Consider the following 22,109-nt stretch of genomic DNA (forward strand, 5'->3'; position numbering starts at 1 on the left):
TATGGATGTTGCGTTCCACATTTTTACAAATATAAATAATGCTGTGAAGCGAGAAAGAATAGGAGTTACGGTAATTATTACGTGAAGCGTTCCACATTCACGTAACAGGATATTGGTAGGAAAGGATTGAGAAAGGAATGTGGAGAGGATCATCTTAATGTGATTTTATAGAATATCCCATGCAGGAAACCCCCAGAGTTGACAAAGGGGCCAGGCTTGGGCCAGTACTGGGAAACCTAGCTTTGGCGTACCTGTATTGGCCCATGCGTGGGCCAGGCTGTTTAACCCAGCCTCGGCCATGCCAATGATTACCCAATCTTGGGCCAAAACTGGCTAACTCAGCCTTGGCCATTCATTGGCGACCCAAGCGTGGGCCAAAACTGGTTAAACCAGCCTCGGCCATGCCAATAATTATCCAAGCTTGTGCCAAGACTGGCTAACCTAGGCTTGGCGATTCATCGGTGACCCAAGCTTGGGCCAAGACTGGGCAACCACGCCTTGGTCGGCCCAATTATTACCCGAGCCTAGGCCAGAACTGGGTCACCCAGTCACGGCCACAATGATTACCCAAGGGTTAGCCAAGATTGGGAAACCTACACTGGAAAAAAAATTAACTTAATTCAAGAGAAAAATTCTTGAACCAAGAAAATAACTTTGAAGAGTTTAATTGTCTTCAATAAAAACGAAAAATTCTTTAATTAAATAAAATTTACTTAAATCGAGAAAAATTTCTTAGTTTAAGAATTTTTCTACTCAAATCAAGAAGATGAAATTCTTAAAAATTATTTACTTGATTTAAGTAAATTTTTTTTTCTTTGTAGCCATGGGCGTTGAATAGCAACCAAGACTTGAGCCAGAATTGAGTAACCTAGCCTTAGCCATTCAATGGGAAATTCAAACTTAATAAATCATTAAGTAATAGAATTTTAAACAGTAAACATTTATTGTTTAACGAATATTTGCTAACAAATTCTAAAATTTAAAATTTATTATTTAACCAAGACAATTGCATATCGTCAAAATTGATGTAGTCCTAAAAAAATTAAAATATAATAATTTACAGTTGAATTTTTAATATTGATAATTTTAAACATGAAAATTTATCATAAGATATTAAAAATATACAGAACGATGTACAAAGTTTAAAGTAATATAACAACTTGACTCTTTCATTTTTTTTAACTATAATAAACATTTGTAAGAAATAGTTAATTTTCATCGAAACACAATATTAAATAACATAAATTATATAAATAATAAACCGTCACACTTCGTCACTATATAGATTTAGCTTATCAGAATAATTAGATGTGCATCAACTTATCGGTCGTACGGTGTAAGGGTTAGTTATCAGTCTGGCAAGCGCGCGGCTCGGGTTCGAATCTCGGTTAGAACGGATACGATTTTCACTTTATTTCTATAATTAGCAACAGTTAGGTTCGAATTTACTTTACTTACAAAATAAAATAAAAAAATAACATTCCAATAATTCTTTTTTATCATTTTTTATCAAATGGCATGGGCCAGACTTGAAAATTAACTATGGCTCAGCCCTGGTAACAAGGCGTGGGCCAGTCCTGGTAACCAGGCTTGGCCCATCGTTATCATCCCAGACTTCAACCAGGACTGGGCCAAGCCTGGCTTACAAGCTTGGCCCAGAGTTCTTCATAGTTGAGCCAAGGCTGGGCCAAGCTAGGCCCCGTGGTACTTTCCTCTATGGGATGCGAGAAAAAATTATTAGATAGCTCGGATTGGGATTCAAACCCAGAACCTTCCGAAGACATGTCGGCTACTCTACCATTTGAGCTATCCGGTCTATACTAAATTTCTTTTCGCTTATTCTATATACATTAAGCCACACCGTCCATCTTACGGCAAGCATTTTTACAAATATAAATAATGCTGTGAAGCGGGAAAGAATAGGAAGAGTGCTACACTATAGAAATCTTAATCTAAGACCTATTGATCAACCTCCTTTTAATCAAATGCCTAATATTAAAAAAAAAAAAAATTTTTTTAAATCAGGCCAAAGCACCGCGAAATTATTGATTTTTTTAGTCGTATTGTTGATGTAGATTTTTAATTTTGTCCTCGTGTTGCACAGAAGCGATACGCCTATCGAAATACTCTGAAAGAATTTTAAAAATTGAACTGTGATCAAACAGCGGTATGGTACGGCCGTGGTGCGGCGGTCGAACGAAATTTATTATTTTTTCGTAAAAATTAATAATTTTATTTTTACCCGGGCGCGTCACAGCTGTGTTGCGGCGGTGGTGCAGCGGTGGTGCGGCGAATAGAAATTTATTTACTTGTCACGGCGCTGGTGCGGCGGTAGTGCGGCGAATAGATAAATTCTTTACTTGTCACGGCGGTGGTGCGGCGGTGATGCGGCACTTGGAAAATAATCAAAATTGTCACGGCTGTAGTGCAGCGGTGGTGCGGCGCTTAAAAAGCCGTGCAGCGGTGTTGCGGCGGTGGTGCGGCGGAATTTTGTTTTTATTCGGGGGTGAAAACCGGGCTGATTATATTCGATTTAATCAGAATAAGTCAATTTACTCAGTTTTCTAGGATAATTTCATTAAATTAACAATTTATGTATAATGTATATATATATATATATATATATATATATATATATATATATATATATATATATATATGTGACAATTATGATGGTATTCATTCATATTTTTACGTTTAAAATTCTTAAAAGTTGTCATAAAACCCGTAAAAAAATTTTCTGATTCCTCTTGATATAACCACATACGTCCTGATATATCCTGATATGGCCATATATGGACACTGTTATGCATTAATGTGTTAAGTGCTATGGAAATCCTATGTACTTAACACACTATTGCATAACAGAGTCCATATGTAGTATCGGATTTTAGGATAGGATACTAAGATTAATTAAGATGTTATTATTAAGGAATCACGGGGTGGTTAAAATTTAATTGAGTATTCATTCAAAGTAAAATTGCAGAGATAAAAGGACAGAGGTCTGCCTTACATCAAAGTTAGTCAGGAACTGCCTGCTCGAGTCTCATACAATTAGTTCTCTACTTGCTACATGGGTTTCTCACCCCCGCATCGGTCATAGTTCGTTCTTACACTATCGGTACTTGTAACATACATTTTTGTTACGAGACAAATCCATACTTACGTTCCCACGTATACAAATATTTTCTAAGATCTCTTAACTTAACATCTGTTCATTTGGGAATTTTTCTTAATCCCTTCATTTACAACCTTTTCGAAAAAATACTTACTGCTGAATACAAAGATGCAATAAAACAATAAAATAGATAAACTTAAACCTAAAAATGACCATTCCACATATGTGGCCTGATATGTGCATATATAATGGACTGAGCCAAAAAATTAAGTTTTTTTTTTTTTTCATAGATATACCGAAACGTTATTCGAGGTAACAAAAAAAATTATCGTGAAAGTTTAAGCTCTTAATATTGATGTTAAGAGATTTCTTATTTGATTTTTTTTGTTTTAAAAGAATTTTTTTTTTTTTTAATGAATTATTTGTGATATCAAATGTCGAAGTGATCAATAAAGTGGATAAAAAGCAAAAAAATTCGAAATTTATTTTTAACACTATTTTAACCCTAAATAACTTTCAAAGGAGTTAATTTATTGAGAAATGTCAAAAGACTTTTCTTGTATAGAGAATATGAGTTTATAGAATATGCGAGAAAAAAATTAATAGATAGCTCGGACTGGGATTCGAACCCAGAACCTTCCGAAGACATGTCGGATACTCTACCATTTGAGCTATCCGGTCTATACTAAAATTTCCTTTCGCTTATTCTGTATACATTAAGCCACACCGTCCATCTTACGGTCTTACCGTCTATAATAAATTTATTACGTGATCTGAATAGATTCAAAATTTGGAGAGTCTCGCGTTCGACATGTACGACTTTTAATAATTAATAATTACTAATTATAATTACTATTAAGGCGAGTGTGAAGTAAAGTTAAGTATTATGTGTGATTAGTGTATCTAACTCCTCCATCAACCCCTTCCCCCTTGACTTATCAAATCTAGCAATCAAAAAAACCTCTTCACATTAAAAAACGTTCCAAAAAACAAAAAAAAATTACAGAAAAAATAAAATTAAATAATAAAAATAATATTAAATAAAAGCAACACAGAATTTTTTTTTTATTCATGAAATATTTAAAAAATTTAGTCCTAAATTTAATATTTATTCTTAAAATAGTAAAACTTAAAATATATATTTACAAATATAAATAATGCTGTGAAGCGGGAAAGAATAGGAGTTACGGTAATTATTACGTGAAGCGTTCCACATTCACGTAACAGGATATTGATAGGAAAGGATTGAGAAAGGAATGTGGAGAGGATCATCTTAATGTGAGTTTATAGAATATGCGAGGAAAAATTATTAGATAGCTCGGACTGGGATTCGAACCCAGAACCTTCCGAAGACATGTCGGCTACTCTACCATTTGAGCTATCCGGTCTATACTAAATTTCCTTTCGCTTATTCTATATACATTAAGCCACACCGTCCATCTTACGGTAAGCATTTTTACAAATATAAAAGAATATAAAAGACAAATATAAAATCTAGTAAAGATAAAAAAATAAGCATTTTTTATTATTAATTTTCACTTGATAATAAAAAAGCTAAAAATCAAGAAAGAATTAGATTTGGATTCTTCGTTGCGAATTTGGTTTCCAAACTGCAACCTAATCAGGAAGCCAAGTTAGGCTGAGCCCCGCAACTGCGTTACATCCCAAATTTCGGCCTAGTTTGGATGCCTCACTTACTGCAAGTTTGGAATTCGGCATGCCTTACTTGCACCAAATCACTGCCTCACTGAAATTTCTAGTCGGGTAGTATGTCAAACTTTGGACTGCCGTTGGTTTTCCAAGCTATGACCAAGTTTGGCAAACCAAACTTCGGCAAATCTTCGATAACCGTGATTTCATGCAAGTCAGGCATCCCAATAGTTTGTCAAACTTCGTTCTGCCGTAGGTTTTCCAAGCTATGACCAAGTTTGGCAAACCAAACTTCAGCAAATTTTCGGTAACCGTGAGTTCATGCAAGTTAGGCACACCAATAGTTTGTCAAATTTCGTTCTGCCGTAGGTTTTCCAAGCTACACCCAAATTCAGCAAACCAAACTTCGGCAAATCTTCGGTAACTGTGATTTCATGCAAGTCAGGCATGCCAATAGTATGTCAAACTTCGAACTGTCGTAGGTTTTCCAAGCTATGCCCTACATCATCTCCTTCCCCCTTGACTTATCAAATCTACCAATCAAAAGAACTTCTTCACATAAAAAAACGCTCCAAAAAATAAAAAAAAAAATTACCGAAAAACTAAAATTAAATAATAAAAAATAATATTAAATAAAAGCAAAAAAAATTTGTTTTTTTTTATTCACGAAATATTTGAAAAATTTGGTCCTAAATTTCATATTTATACTTAAAATAGTAAAAGTAGATAAAAAAATAAGCATTTGTTATTATTAATTTTCGCTTGATATTAAAAAAGCTAAAAACCCAAAAAGAATTAAATTTGGATTCTTCCTTGCGAATTTGGTTTCCGAAATGCTGCCTACTTAGGTAGCCAAATTCGGACCGAATGAGGCTTAGATAATCACCAGCAAGTGTGGTTTCCAAACTGCAGCCTAATCAGGAAGCCAAGTTAGGCTGAGCTTCGCAACTGCGTTACATCCCAAACTTCGGCCTGGTTTGGATGCCTCACTTACCGCAAATTTGAAATTCGGCATGCCTTACTTGCACCAAATCACTGCCTCACTCAAATTTCTAGTCGGGTATTGGTATGCCTGACTTGCATGAAATCACAGTTACCAAAGATTTGCCGAAGTTCGGTTTGCCGAATTTGGGCGTAGATTGGAAAAACTACGGCAGTGCCGAATTTTGGCTTACCTATATTGGAATTAATAAGGCGTGAATTAGGCTTGCCAAAGTTCATAAAGCCAAACTTGCCCCGAATTGATTGTTCGGCAATGCCTCACGAAATTTCTAGTCGGGTATATGGAATTTCATGAAAACTAAGAGAACTGAATATAATAGCTATGGTAGTTACAGTTTGCTAATAAAAAGTTGTGCGTTATTTGATATATAGCCAAAAAACGGTAGAGACTTTAGTAATAAAAAATAAAATTGACAGCTAATAGATTCGTTTTGCCTACTATATTTCATTTCGATAGCAAAGAAAGGAAAATTCATATCATTTACACTGATATAAATGATCTAAATATATATGAAAATATATTTAATGCAGAAATTGAAGTATAATCAATGTACAAGTCATAAATTGTTTTAAACCGATAATTATAATTTATGTGTACATCGAATGTGATGAATTTTGTAAAATAATTGATTATTAACCGTTATTAATTAAAAACATTGTGCAAAGCTTTCAGTTATACCAAATGGAAGGAATTAAATTATTTAAAAAAGCTTGATAACGAAATTATCAAAAAAAATTAGTAAAACTGTTGAATCTACAGGCCATTTCTGCAACTTCCCGCTAATTTAAAATGCAAAGCGCTCTAAATTTAACATGTTATGATGTTTTTGTATTTGATAAAAAACTTTTTTGAAAATATTTGAGCTTTAACAAGTTTTAGACAAATCATCCAATTTTAGAACGCTTTGCGGCATTTAGCGTTGTTATAACCACTCTCTTATAAGAGAACTTTACCAAAATTCTCAGAATGAAATCTGTTCTGATAGATAATTGAAAAATTATATTAAAAAATCATGTTTTATTGATATTTTAAAATTAAAAATCTTTCAAAAAAACCAATGGAATTCGATGCGGCTCGCGGTAATCGACGTACAGTAATATTTGCTATGTGAAAGTAGAAAATGTTAAAGTATAATTAAGAATTTTGACTTTGATGTTTATCTTTTCGTACCTATAGGTGTGATCATTTTTTTATAAAAAATGATCGCATCATATGTAAAAAATATAAACTACAGTTACTAAATTCCTGAACAAGCAACGTCAATATTTACAAAGTAAAATGGTAAATTTTAAACGCAACGCTAAAAATCAAACTATAATTATTGATTTGCTTCGACTGGTAAAATACACTACTCACAAAAATTAAGGGAATAAAAAAAAATGCAAATATTTTTTAGATTTTTGACGGGCTGTATTTCAACGGAAAATGATCGTATCGCGAAAATAAAAAATGGATTTTAAAGCTCTGAGACTCTAGTTTTCAGATATTGAGATCAAAATTTTTTAGGAATTACGGTTTTAACATGATCCGAAGAAATAGAGCGAAAAAAAAAATTTCCAAATTTTTGAATTTTTTTTTTCACTCTATGGGCTCCAAAAAATTTTTTCAGACAAAGCGACCTTATGAAACAGATAGTCTATTTATTTAGCTTTAATTGCATTTTTTATTTAGCTTGATACGACCATTTGTTGCGGAGATATCCGAGATTAGACAAAAAAGGACGTTTATGTCTTTAACCATCAATATCTCTGCAACCAATAATTGCACAGCAAAAAAAAGGACAGTTTTGCAAACTGGAAGAAATTTCTAATGAAATTCCATAAAAAAATTTCAGAAAAAAAATCTTATCGGTGTACGGTACCGCTTTAAAAAAAGTTGAAAAAAATGACTTTTTCCCTTATTTTGGTTGATCGATTGTATCTTAACAAATATCAACGGAGAAGCTAGACATTGCAGGAATTTTTACACCTTAATGTACCCCTAAGAACCCTGTAAATTTTCAGATCGATCCATTCAGTAGTTTTTTCGCCCCGAGTAATCAAAATTTTGAAAAAATTAAAGGAATAAGATTTTATCCATTATCGTGCTGCAATTTTCAGAAAAATGAAAAATTGATTTTTTTTTTGTTTTGCATTCAATTTGCCTCGGCCCATCAGTAAATTCGAATAAAAAAAAACGACAAACAAAAAAATTCGAAAATTAAGGTAAATTTTTTTTTTTGTGAAAAAATATTTTTTTTTTTTGAGAAAAAAAATTTTTTTATCTACGAACTTTAAAAAAATTTTTTTCATTATTTTTTTCAAAAGGTTTTTTAGAAAATTTAATGACGTTTAATTTGACGTAATCAAAAAGCCTGTAAGATGATTTACCGCGGAGCTATCGTCAATCAAAGCAAACATGTTCTTTTGGACTTTGATAATCAATAACTCTACACTGAGAAAAAAGTATTTTGCTACTAAAGATATTTTTTTTGATAATCAGAATACTTGGTATTGTGCTACTAAGAATACGTGGTATTTCGATTATCACAATAAGTATACTGATTTTCACAATACCTAGGTATACTGATTATCAGTACACCAATGTAACAGACTATTAGATGTTTATAACCTCACTTCACTGGCACAAATCAGTTGACTTATAAAACTAACAAAACAAATTAAAATTAAAATTAAAAGTGTAATAATAAATTTTTTTCAAGCTAATATAATAAATATTAGTTGAATTCTATTTTTACCAGTGCATAAATCAAATAAACTAACTGTTAGTGTTAAAACGTCGATAGCAGTGACAGCGCATATATTATAGTTTACTGCGCAGAGTATAGGTCTTGAACTGACTTATATTCTGATAATCACAATACTTGGTATTATGATAATCACAATACTTGGTATTTTGGTTATCAAAATACCAAGTATTGTGATGATCAAAATACTTTTTTCTCAGTGTAGGAATAATGATTATATAGGAAATCGAAGGAGGGTTTTGAAAACTACACAATGTTCTCTATAAGATACCGTGAATGGCTTTGTGGCGCTGCGATTTTTTTTTTATAGTGCTCCGAAGCTTCAAATTCTTTGTTTTCGCAAAAATCACCACTATGAGCAATTTTTCGATTTATATTCATTTTTTCAGTAAAAAAAAAATTCTCAAAAATCTTTATTTTTTCGACCAAAGAGATTAACTTTTTAAGAAATTTGAAAAAAAAAAAACAAAAAAAAATCTGGAAAATAGTGACCCTAAAGACCATCCCTGCAACTTCCCGCTAATTCCATATCTAAACGCTTAAAATTGCACTTCAGATGTTTTTGAGCTTTTCGAGCTCAAAAATATAATTTGAATGTTATTTCGAGCTCTCCAAGCTCATAGACTTAGCTCTTCGAGCTCAAAAGTCTGATAGAAGTTTAATAAAACAGTACTTTTTGAATTTTCAAACTGCAATAATTTCTGAACGAATGAATCAATTTTCACGCAGTTAGCAGTATTCCACGCAGTTTTTCAAATTCTATGTTATAGGGTAAGTGTGGGTATTACTGCGGTTTTTTCTGTAGGTTTTACTTCAGAATCATTTTTATTGAATTTTTCAAAAATAACAATAATTTTTTTTTTTTAAACTAAAGCTTGACTCATTATTGACTCAAAAAAAAAATCAAGAGTGCTATAAACTAATATTTTCTTTAAATAATAAGCATTAAAAAAAAAAGTCATGTGCATGTATTACTGCGGGTATAAAAGGAGCTTGTCTCTATTACTGCGTGCCAATTACTGTGAATGACCCAATTATCCCGACTAGAATTTTAGTGAGGCATGCCGAAAAATCAGCTTGGGGCGAAGTTGGCTTTCCGAACTTACCCGAGTCGAAATTTAGAGCCCATTTAGAACCTTCTAAAATCGGAACTATTCCGGACTTAGGGGCTGAAACTAGAGCCTGTTTCCATATTTAAGTAGGTCCGGTTTTGGTCCCACAAGCGCTACAAATTTCCGTTTTCGGCGCTTTAGGGTTCAAAATCGGACCTGATGAAAATAAAAATTATATCCGATTTTGAACCCCTGAGTCCTCTTTTATTGTTGTTTTTTTATTAATTAATTTTTATTTTCCTCAGTTGCCACGACTGGTCCATGCCTGGTTATCAGGATTGTGCCCTAGTCAACTTTCAAGTCTGCCTCATACTATTTGATAAGAAATAATAAAAAAATTAAATATTTAAGCGTCATTTTTTTTTATTTGATCTAAGATGTAGAGCTAACGCAAATTCAGACTGTTTGACTCTTATTTAAGTTAAACCTAACTTTCGTTAATCATAGAAATAAAGTGAAAATCGCATCCGTTCTATCTGAGATTCGAACCTGAGCCGCGCGCTTGCTAGACCGATACCTAACCCCTACACTATACGACCGATGAGCTACTATACATCTCATCATTATCATAAGCTAAATCTATATAATGATATAAAAATATATATATCTAATTAGTCCCCGGCTCGAAATTTGCCCGCCGGAGTCCAGGGTCATAAACGGGGATCACATTATCAATAACAAAATATAAACAAAACACTTCATTTTGGATGCACCAACGAAACCAGCTTCACCGCAGTCTACATCTTCCGCACAGGCAACTAATCGTTCCCTTTAGACCGTTTACAACTTGAAATTAACTGTTGATTATTTCAGATCCGCTTTCCGCTCAAGTATTGCTAGCTACCGCTTTAGTCCAGGTTCGCCCACATCATGGTAATCCAATCACCGCCAGAGTGTTGATTGATCAAGGTTCAGAGCTCTCATTTATGAGACAGTCGCTCTTCAAGAAGCTTGGACAACCGCTACAGCGTGACATGGTCATGCTCAAGGGCATTGGCAATGTCTCCGCAGGAAGCTCACTGGGTGTGAGCACAATTGAGCTTCGTTCGCTGTGTACGACCGCATCAATGCATATCACCATGCATATTCTACCGACACTGACGGTAGATCTTCCATCGTTCGTGATCGCTGATCCGAAATGGCCGCATCTTGAGAATCTCAAGCTTGCTGACCCGAAGTATCTACAGCCACGCCCTGTAGATATTATTCTAGGTGCATCACCAGCCGCACAGATCATGAACGCAAAGATTCAACGAGGACCTCGCAATGCTCCTATTGCACAATCCACCACGCTTGGTTGGATTGTCTATGGAGCTGTCACCGCTAAACACGCTTCAACATCACACGCAGCACTACATGCGTCAGTAGATACTGAATTACAAGACGCTATCGCTAAGTTTTGGGAACAGGAAGAAGTTCCATCAGGAAATTCACCGCTCAACACCGCTGAAGAAGACGAATGTGAAATTCACTTTCGTCAAACGCATTATCGACAGCCTGATGGACGCTACGTAGTGAGATTACCGCTTAAGGCCCTTGAGAGTCAACTTGGCGACTCTATCAACGCAGCTATGGGGTCACTCCGCAGATTAATAACTCGCTTGTCGCGAGAAAGAGAATATTCTGACATGTATCGTGCATTCATGACAGAATACATTCAGCTAGGACACATGGTACGAGTACCAGTCAACGAATTGCCCGCAAGCGCTTACTTCTTGCCTCACCATGGGGTATTGAAGCTTGATAGTACCACTACGAAGCTCCGCACAGTGTTCAATGGTTCCTGTGCAACATCTACAGGAATTTCATTGAACGACATTCTCCACGCAGGACCCAAAACGCAAATTGACATTTTTGATGTGATGTTGAGAATCCGTTGCAGCAGGATTCTATTCGCTACTGACATCACCAAGATGTTCAGACAGATTGAGGTCGACTCGCTTGATTGGCCGCTTCAGTGCATTCTCTGGATAGATGAGAATGACTTAATAGACGCTTACTGTCTCAAGACAGTCACATACGGAACCGCTAGTGCACCTTTTGACGCTGTACGTGTGCTTATCCAACTAGTAAAGGATGAAGGACACCGCTTTCCGCTAGCTGTTACTCCAATGTTGAAAACACGCTACGTAGATGATATCTACGGTGGAGCAGACAACGAAGAAGACGCTATCAAGGCTGCAGTACAAACAAAAGCTCTGTGTGCAGCAGGCTGCTTCCCGCTTGCCAAATGGGCTAGCAATAGCCCACGGTTACTCGCTGAAGTCGCTCCAGAAAAGCAGCTGGATACACCGCTTAAAGAAATCAGTGATGCACCAGTAAAAGTCCTGGGCATGTACTGGAATTCACGCACTGACGCTCTCCAGTTCAAGTACACGCTACCGCCAGATACGCCTAAGACAAAGAGAGCTATTTTGTCTGAAATCGCTAAACTGTATGATCCGCTAGGACTTCTCGCACCAATAGTCGTCAAAGCCAAGATCTTTATGCAAGATCTGTGGCTAGATAGAGTGTCATGGGATGAACAATTGTCACCATCACTCATTCACAAATGGACTGGATACCGCGAGGATCTTCGAAACATCGAATCCATCCGCATTCCACGCTGGAATAATATAGCACCTGGAGCAACTATGGAATTGCACGGGTTCTCAGACGCTTCGCAAAACGCTATGGCTGCCGCTGTTTATTTGAGAGTCACTGACGCTGATGGGAACACAAAGGTCTCACTTCTGTGTTCAAAAACGCAAGTAGCACCGCTGAAGACCATGACAATCCCACGCTTGGAATTATCTGCCGCATGGTTGCTAACACAACTGATACTTCATGTTAAAGAAGTTCAGTCGCTTGAAAATGTTAAGATCAATCTCTGGACTGACTCCGCCGTGACTCTCGCATGGATTAAAAGTCCAGCAATCCGCTGGAAGACATTCGTCCGCAATAGAGTGGGAAAAATCCAAGAAACGCTTCGAGATGTCTCCTGGAAATTTATTCCAGGAAAACAAAACCCCGCTGACTGCGCTTCAAGAGGTATACCTACGCTAAAACTGAAACAACACGCTCTCTGGTGGCATGGACCAACTTGGCTTCATGAACCAGAATCCTCTTGGCCCACTCTGGAGCCTCCAACCGACAACGCAACGCATCGAGAAGAACGCCAAGGTCTGACACTAGTAACTTGGAAAGCAGAAAATTGCCTGCTCCAACAATTACTGTCGCATTACACGCAGCTGTTTCCACTGCTACGGAAGCTTAGCATCTGGCATCGTGCCATCGACCGCTTTAAAAGAGTTCCACAATCTTCGCTGGCCTACCCGCTTACTCCATCAGACCTGGAGCGCGCTAAATTGACCTTGATTAAGTTCACTCAAGGACAATACTTCGCTAGAGAGATTCACACGCTACAAGATGGTGATGGTCTGCCTAAAAATAACAGCATCACTAAGCTGACTCCGTTCATCGACCATCAGGGGGTCCTGAGAGTCGGTGGCCGCTTGAAAAACGCATTGCTGGACCCAGAAGAGAGGCATCCAGCGATTCTACCGCGACAATCACCGCTTACATCAATTTTGATTGATGATTCGCACCGCAAAACGCTTCACGGAGGTACTCAGCTTACGCTCGCTGACTTACGCAAGAGTGTCTGGATCATTGGAGGCCGTGTTCCAGTCAGATCATTTATTTTACGCTGCGTTATCTGCACGAGACATCGTGGTGAACGCGCTCAACAGTTGATGGGTCAACTACCCGCTGCACGAGTAAATCCAACTCGAGCCTTCTTGCATACAGGACTCGACTACGCTGGACCTATCACGCTGAAAACGTTTCAAGGACGTGGAGCAAAAACATACAAAGGCTGGATTGCAGTCTTTGTATGCATGTTCAGTTCAGCTGTACACTTAGAGCTAGTAACTGACTACACCGCTGCCGCTTTCATCGCCGCTTATCGCCGCTTCACTAGTCGCCGAGGTATCTGCCACACGCTATATTCAGACTGTGGAACCAATTTTGTAGGAGCAGATAAAGAGCTGAAACGACTATTCGCTGCAGGATCCCGCACATTACGAGAATTATCAATCTTGATCGCTCAAGATGGCACGAACTGGAAATTCAATCCGCCTGGAGCTCCACATTTTGGAGGAAAATGGGAAGCCGCTGTGAAATCTATCAAATTTCACCTTCGAAGAACAATCGGAGACTCGCTGTTGACGCTTGAGCAATATTCAACGCTACTGGCTCAAATTGAAGCCATATTGAATTCCAGACCGCTCACACCGCTGAATGAAGATCCTGCTGACCTGGCTGTACTGACTCCAGGTCACTTCTTAATCGGACAGTCACTGACCGCTATCCCAGAGCCATCGCTGACAGATTTACAACCTGCTCGGCTCTCGCACTGGGAACAAGTCCAGCAAATGGTTCAACATTTTTGGAAACGCTACTACCAGGACTGCATCCACCGCTACCAGGCCATTTCAAAGTGGCATCATCGACGCAACCAGATCAAGGTGGGTTCAGTTGTACTGATCACCACTGAGGATCTCCCGCCAACCAAGTGGCCATTAGCCAAAGTAATTGCTGTCCATCCAGGTGAAGATGGACAAATCCGCGTGGTAACTGTTAAGACAGTTAACACAGAGCTGGTACGTCCAATTACAAAGCTCTGTGTCCTGCCGCTAACGCATGAAGAAGATGATCTTGTCGACGCAGCCGCCAACCCGGGGGAGAATGTTCGGTGAACAAGGCCCAGTAGCGATTAACTCGCTCCTGGGGGACTCCCAAATTCAAGAGACGCACCTGTCCACCGTTAGTTCCCGCAAAAATCGAACCGCCAATAGAAAATCAGCCTCTCGATCACGCCATGAATCGACCGCTTTATTGGCTGATCGCTCCCACTAGACATGCGCAATAGCCTTCTTCCCCAACTCAACGAGGAAGAAGACGAACTATTGTTATTATCTTTCGCTTCTACGCTTTCGCTGCATCAAGTCGCCATTAGTATTTCTTTACTTTCGCTTTTTGTTAATAAACCGCATTGCGCTTATTTTATAATTTAAATTGCTTAAATTAACCGCTAATAATTCGCTTTAATTTGTTATAGGTAAATTGTGTTAACAGTGCATTTATTTCACCGCTTTTTCAGTGCCGGCAAAGTGTTCAACCACGTGTCAACCGGCTTCGCTTTTGCAAACCACGCTGTAATTTACAAATCCGCTTTTATCTTAACAATCCGCTATTAAAAATATTAAATATTGAGTGTAATTAATGTAAATAAATTACTAGTGTTATTTTTGATAATAATTTACGCGTTTTAATTGAGATATCCAACCCTAAACCTGATCCCCGCTTTTCCGCTCTTTCTGTAATTATTCACACCCCCTCCCCCCTCAGGGCGACTAGCCGTCATCCCTGGGGGGTCCTAAACTCTACCCTGAGAGCAAGTGGAGAGTATCCTCCTCGCTCCCACATACACGGCTTATGATCACCTACCGTACCTCAGCTGAAGGCTTCGGCACGGGGAGTAGCACTTTCATCCGGCCGGTTCACGATACTTACCTGGGCCTTGGTCAGACTCCAGGTAGAGTATCATCCTTTAGAATTACTTGGTGAAGAGTATTCGTCCGAGTAATTCTCCCGAGAAAGAATTGCTTTTCCGTACCAAAATTTTGGACTTTATCATATTTAAAATTTTTACTTAAAGCGAACGAAATTGGAAATTTATCGCCATCTGTCCGGCGTCATCGAACGAGCATTTAAAAATAATTATTTATTATTTTAATCGTAATTTCCTTTATTTTTTATCCATTCGTCTCGCCAAATTCTAAGTTTTTATTTTCGAAACTCAATTCTTTATTATTTTAATCGTAATTTCCTTCATTTTCTATCCATTCGTTTCGTCAAATTCACAATTCTTTATTATTTTAATCGCAATTTCTTTCATTATATATCCATTCGTTGATTTTCCATACTAAATTGTCCTCGGGACTTATAAAATCTTCGCTTACCTAAATTATTTCTTAGAAAATAATAATCGTCATTTCTTTCATTTTATATCCATTCATCGCTTTCCCATACTAAATTTTGTTCGGAACTTAGAATAATTTTCCCAGTCTTTTAATTTCTTTTGCTCGATTAATTCGCTCGGCTTCATAATAATTTCTCACACGCTTAATTTCTTAATTTAATCATACCTTCGGTAACAATAATATAATATTATTAACTAAATAAATACAATAATTAAATAATAATCGCCGCACTAATAACAATAATTGTTTCTATTAATTTTTAAGTAATTAATAAAAATAAAAGTAAAATCTGGGTCATAATTTAATATTGTGTTTTGATGAAAATTAACTACTTTTTACACATGGTTATTAATTAAAAAAATGCAAAAGTCAAGTCCTTATATTACTCTAGACTTTGTACATCATTCTATGGATTTTCAATATTTTGTTATAAATTTTAATATTTAAAATTATCAATATTAAAAATTTAACTGTAAATTATTATATTTTAATTTTTTTAAAGACCATATCAATTTTGACGATATGTAATTGTTTTGGTAGAATAATAAATTTTCAATTTTAGCATTTCCTAACAAATATTCGTTAAACAATAAATTTTTACAATAATTTTAAAGAAATTCATTGTGTTGAATCAAGACGAAAAATTCTTGAATCAAATAAAATTCACTTAAACCAATATAAATTTCTTAGTTTAAGAATTTTTCTCTTCAGATCAAGAAGAAAAATTTTTTTAGTTAATAAATTTAATTGTTTAATTATTGATGGAAATTTTAATTAAATAATTGATAGAAAAATCAATTTTTAATAAATATAATTTTCGTGTCATTTTGAGTTCTCTGAGCTCAAAAATCTGATAGAAGTTTAATAAAACACTATTTTTTGAATTTTTAAACTGCAATAACTTTTGAATGAATGAACCGATTTCTACACGGTTGGCGGCATTCGACGCAGTTTTTGAAGCCTCACAAAAAATCTTTCGGTTTAAATTAATCGATAGATGAGCCAGTCTTGGTTCAAGTCTGGTTCACCAAAGAAACGGCCGAGACTGAGTTGTCCAGTCTTAGCGCAAGCTTGGCCCTGTCGTTCAACTCTGGGAACTCCTACATAGAAAAAAAGGTTCACTTGAGCCAAGAAAATATTTTTCTTCCTAATTATTTTCTTGAGCGAAAAAAAAAAAATTTTTTTGACACAAGAAATTTCACTTATTACAACAAAATTAATTCTCTTGCTTTAAGAAATACGTATCTTGATCCAAGAAAATTTATTTAAGTCAAGAAAATCTTGTTGTTTTGAGAAAATTCAGCCTCTTGTTCCAAAAAATTTTGATCTTGATAGAAGTAAATTTTCTTGTCTTGAGAAAATTTCTCTCTTGCTCCAAAAAATTAAATATAAAGATAAAAGTAAATTTTCATTAACATTTTTATTGATTAACATGTCAAATGGGAAGATAAAATAATATTGAATCATTTTTTTTCATTCAATATGTATAATTGCACGCTAAAATAATATAAAATGGGTAACAAATATTCAAGAGAAAAATTTTCTCAAAGTCAGAAAATTTTTTTTCTCAGCTGAAGTAAGTGGCGCTGCTTCCCTAAAGTATCTAAAAATCTTGATCAAATACAAAAATTTATTGTAACAAGTATTTATGATAATTTGAATTAAGAAAAAATGACTTCCACCAAGAATAGAATTTCAAGAAAAATTTTTACTTCGGCCAACACAACTTCGGCCTTCCTTCAAGCACCCGAAAATTTTCTTGAGCCAAGAATTTTGTTCCCCAGTCAAGAAATTTTTCTTTCGGTGTACATGGGTTAATTCATATTATTTTACTTTTTGATTTTTAATTTTTAATTTTTAATTTTTAATTTTTTATATCATGAATAATTTAATTGCAGTTAATAAAAATTTATGAAGAGGCTAATGTTGACGGATTGAGAGTTCAAAATCGGACCTTTCGGTAAATGTTCGGACCTGTGGGTTCAAAATCGGAGCTATGGGACTACAGAGCTCTCAGTCGAATCTATTTCGGACTAAAGGGTTCTATATAGGCTCTAAATTTCGACTAGGGTAGGCTAGTCCAATTCGGATCTTATTTGTTTCAAATTAGGCAAGCCGAACATTGGTATGCCAAAAGAATTCCACATTCGATGTAATCTCGTAATAGTTCGGCACTTCCTAAGTTCGGCATATCATGGATTGCCTAATTAGTACGAAATAACGGTAACCAAAGGTTTACCGAAGTTTGGTTCACCAAGCTCGGGCTCACTTAGGCAAACCTGTGGCAATACCTAAGTTCGGCATGTCATGGATTGCCTAATTAGTACGAAATAACGGTAACCAAAGGCTTACCGAAGTTTGGTTCACCAAGCTCGGGCTTACTTAGGCAAACCTGTGGAAATGCCTAAGTTCGGTATGTCATGGATTGCCAAACTGTTATGAAATAACGGTAACCAAAGATTTACCGAAACTTGGCATACCACGATCTAGCTTCTTTAGGCAAAACTGTGGAAATTCCTAAGTTCGGTACGTCATGGATTACCAAACTGTTATGAAATAACGGCAACCAAAGTTCGATTCACCAAGCTCGGGCCCATTTAGGCAAACCTGTGGCAATGTCTAAGTTCGATATGTCATGGATTGCCAAACTGGTATGAAATAACGGGAACCAAAGCATTACCGAAGTTTGATTCTCCGAGCTCGGGCTCATTTAGGCAAAACTGTGGCAATACCTAAGTTCGGTACGCCATGAATTGCCAAACTGATACGAGATAACGGTAACCAAAAGCTTACCGAACAGTAACTAAAGGTATTCTGAAGCTTGGTCTGCGGCTGAAATTGAATGACAAACAACTTCGGGATCATATAAGAAATGAATAAAATACGTTTGAAAGATACCTAATTAGGTATTTGTTAAATAAAATGACTTGATTAGAAAAACGTATTCCTGAAATAATTTGAATTTATATTAATAAACATGATAATTTAACACGGCATGTCTAAATTAAAAATAATGACTATTCCAGTGATGTATAACATAACGAGCAGATTCTTTATAGTAATTAAAAAATTAACTTGCTCGAAGAAAAACAAATCTTGATTGAAAAAAATCATTTTGAATTTTTTTAAATCAATCAGAAAAATTTTTGAATATGTTTGAAATTACATATTTACTTAATTTAATGAAAATTTCTTAGTTTGAAAGTTTCACTGCTTAATTTCACATAATAAAATTCTTTATTATAATTACCGCTTGTATTTTTCATTAACTTCGATTTATTAACTTTCCGCTAAGAAACTTGAAAATTTTCAAAAATTGGGAAGTTATTGGTTTTACTTCATTTATCGAAAATCGAGTTCTCATCAGATCTTGACGTTTTGAGGTCCTAGGAAGCTTCGAAAATCGAACCTGGATCTCCCCTACAACTACCATCGTAGTATAGAATTTAAAGGGAGGGGGTAAAGTCAAGTATCAACAGCTACTGAGAGTTAAGAGTATACTGAGAAGAAGTAAGTGGAGAATGACCCGGTAGCTTAATGGTAAAAACATCCTGACATGTAATCGGGGAGATGCAGATTCGATTCCTGGCTTGGTTAATTTTTCATGGACTTTTTCAAAAGTTGCTCTTCACTCTCAGTGGCTTTCCATCGTTAATACTTAAAAATTGAGTCGAACAGATACTAGCATTCACCAGCTAACTAGTGTTCAAGCTCGATGGTTACCCATCGACCTAACTCTCCAGGGATGATCTGTCCCAAATTGTTAGTGAAAATGGAATATTACCATCCACTTGAATTAGATTTATACTAGCAGAAAAAAAATGACCGTAAAGGCAGGAACGGGTTAAAAAAGAATTATATTATCAGGGTCGGAAAAATTAGTAGAAGTTAAAATTTAAAAAGTGCCTAGAAATATAAACAGAAGTACTACAACTATCATCGTAGTATAGAGTTTAAAGGGAGGGGGTAAAGTCAAGTATTAACAGCTACTGAGAGTTAAGAGTATACTTAGAAGAAGTAAGTGGAGAATGACCCGGTAGCTTAATGGTAAAAGCATCCTGACATGTAATCGGGGAGATGCAGGTTCGATTCCTGGCTTGGTTAATTTTCATGGACTTTTTCAAAAGTTGCTCTTCATTCTCAGTGGCTTCCCATCGTTAATACTTAAAAATTGAGTCGAACAGATACTAGCATTCACCAGCTAACTAGTTTTCAAGTTCGATGGTTACCCATCATCGACCTAACTCTCCAGGGACGATCTGTCCCAAATTGTTAGTGAAGATGGAATATTACCATCCACTTGAATTAGATTTATACCAGCAGAAAAAAAAAAAAATTACCGTAAAGGCAGGAACGGGTTCAAAAAGTTTTTTGAAATGTGGTTTTTTTGGAATTACTTTTAAATGGCTTTACCGATCAATTCCAAAATCTAATCAGCTCTTAAGATCAAAAAACCACGTCGATCACCGCAAGTCCGGTCAGAATCGGTTGATTCGTTCGTGAGTTATCGTTGTCGAAAAAAAAACCGAAAAAAGTGTTTTTTCGGAATTACTTCAAAATTCCTGGCTCGATCAATTTAAACTTGAAGATTCTTTATGGGGATTTGGAAACTGCGTCGAATACCGCCAACCGAGTGAAAATCGGTTTATTCATTAAAAAGTTATTGCCGTTTGAAAATTCAAAAAATTGTGTCTTATTAAACTGCTATTAGAGTTTTGAGCTCGAAGAGCTCAAAATGACACAAAAATTATATTTTCGAGCTCGAAGAGCTCAAAAACGTAATGTTTAATTATGAGCGCTTAAGTACAAAATGAGCAGGAAGTTGCAGGGATGGCTTTTAGGGTCAACCGTCGTCCTAATTTTTTGTTTTATTGTTTTATCAATTTTCTGTTCATAATTTATTTTAAAGATTATTTATTTTTAACTAAGAGCAATTTACAGGCAACTTGACAGGTAATATTTTCTTTTTAGGTTAGAATAAATGTATTTTACATTTACGTCCCAGATAAGCAGGTTCATTGACGTCCCAGATAAGCAGGTTCGTTCAACGGTAGATGTCAACAAGACCAGAAGTGGCGACTTGTTGATTCAGTTTCGAGGAAGAACACTGACAAAGGCCAAGCCCTCCAAAAGACGATCGCATACATCCTTAAGGAGGGGGCCAAAGTGATCTGCAAAGAACCACAGGAGACCATCGAGATCCGAGATGTCGATGACGACACGACGAAAGAGCATATTCAGACCGCTCTAAAGAGGGAAGCTGGAGAAAGTTGTGAAATCCCACTAGAGGCAATCAAAATCGAAGTCTACCAGTCTAAGCACTGCATAAGGTGCGTAAAAGAAGGACACAAAATTGCTAATTGTAAAAATCCAGCTAAATGTGCACTGTGCGCTGAACAGCACGGCGTAGAAAAGGCGGCTCACCATGCAGGCACGAACAGATGCCCCGTCTTCCAAGAAGCGCTCCAGAAGATAACGAAGCCAAGAACATGAAAATATTGCAGCTCAAGCTCAATAATTGTGAGGCTGTGCATGACCTGCTCATGCAAACTGTGCGCGAATTAGAGGCAGACGTAGCACTTATAAGTGATTAAGTGATTCTTATAGACACCTGAGTAACCAACCCTGGGAATCCGACAGCACTAACAAAGCCGTCATCTGGTCCTGCGGTAAATGTCCTTTTCAGAGAACAGTCAACAATAAAGAAGCCGGCTTCGTAGCAGCATGGGTAGATGGCCTCCGCTTCTACAGTTGCTATGCACCACCTAGTCTCTCTAATGAACAGTTTGAAGACTTCCTTGATCGGCTAACTGAAGACGCAAGAAAACACTTTCCCGTGGCAATAGCTGGTGATTTCCATTCCTGGGTAGCAGACTGGGGCAGCAAGTTCACTAATACACGTGGAAAAGCACTTCTCGAGGCAATGGCCACACTGGACGTGATCCTTCTTAACACCGGCGACACGCCAACATATACTAAGGGAGAGGCTAACTCAATTGTCGACCTTACATTTGTCAGCAGTTGCTTAGCTCGAAGAGGTTTTTCTTGGAAAGTATTGAACATCTATACAGCAAGTGACCATAGTGCGATATTATGGGAAATATCAACTGGCCAGAATCTAACAAGAGTCAACAGGAACATCAGCGCGGTTGGGTGGAAAATTAAATCTCTCGACCTCACTGCTTTAGTAGTAGCCCTAGAGTGCGATTCGATCATCGTAGAAACTGCTGAAGAGAAGACCAAGGACCTAATGAGAAGAGTTACCCAGGCTTGCGACGCCAGTATGTCTCGGAACCGTGGCATAAATTCAAGAACTTCGGTGCACTGGTGAAACGATCACATTCGCATTCTACGTTCAGAGTGTCTTAAAAAAAAAAGAAAGTCTCAGCGTGGCTACAGACGACCTAACTCCGCCTGTTGGCAGAGTATAAAAAGGCCCGTCGAGAACTATACA

At 36.5% G+C, this 22,109-nt stretch overlaps 1 protein-coding gene across 1 annotated transcript; it reads left to right on the plus strand.

Moving 5' to 3' along the window:
• Positions 1–5,836: 5,836 nt before the first annotated feature.
• Positions 5,837–14,368, plus strand: LOC123259065. The gene is made up of 2 exons (XM_044719331.1): positions 5,837–5,885; positions 10,443–14,368. Exons 1-2 carry the CDS (start codon positions 5,837–5,839, stop codon positions 14,366–14,368), a joined length of 3,975 nt encoding a protein of 1,324 aa, XP_044575266.1.
• The last annotated feature ends 7,741 nt before the right edge of the window (positions 14,369–22,109 follow it).

The sequence above is a fragment of the Cotesia glomerata genome, linkage group LG2 (genome assembly GCF_020080835.1).
Source record: "Cotesia glomerata isolate CgM1 linkage group LG2, MPM_Cglom_v2.3, whole genome shotgun sequence".
NCBI classification, from domain to species: Eukaryota; Metazoa; Arthropoda; class Insecta; order Hymenoptera; family Braconidae; genus Cotesia; species Cotesia glomerata.

Coding starts and splice junctions, on each gene's coding strand:
- LOC123259065 (XM_044719331.1), top strand. CDS start 5,837: ATGCCTGACTTGCATGAAATCACAGTTACCAAAGATTTGCCGAAGTTC. Junction 5,886..10,442: donor CAAAGATTTGCCGAAGTTCG/GTTTGCCGAATT, acceptor TGATTATTTCAG/ATCCGCTTTCCGCTCAAGTA.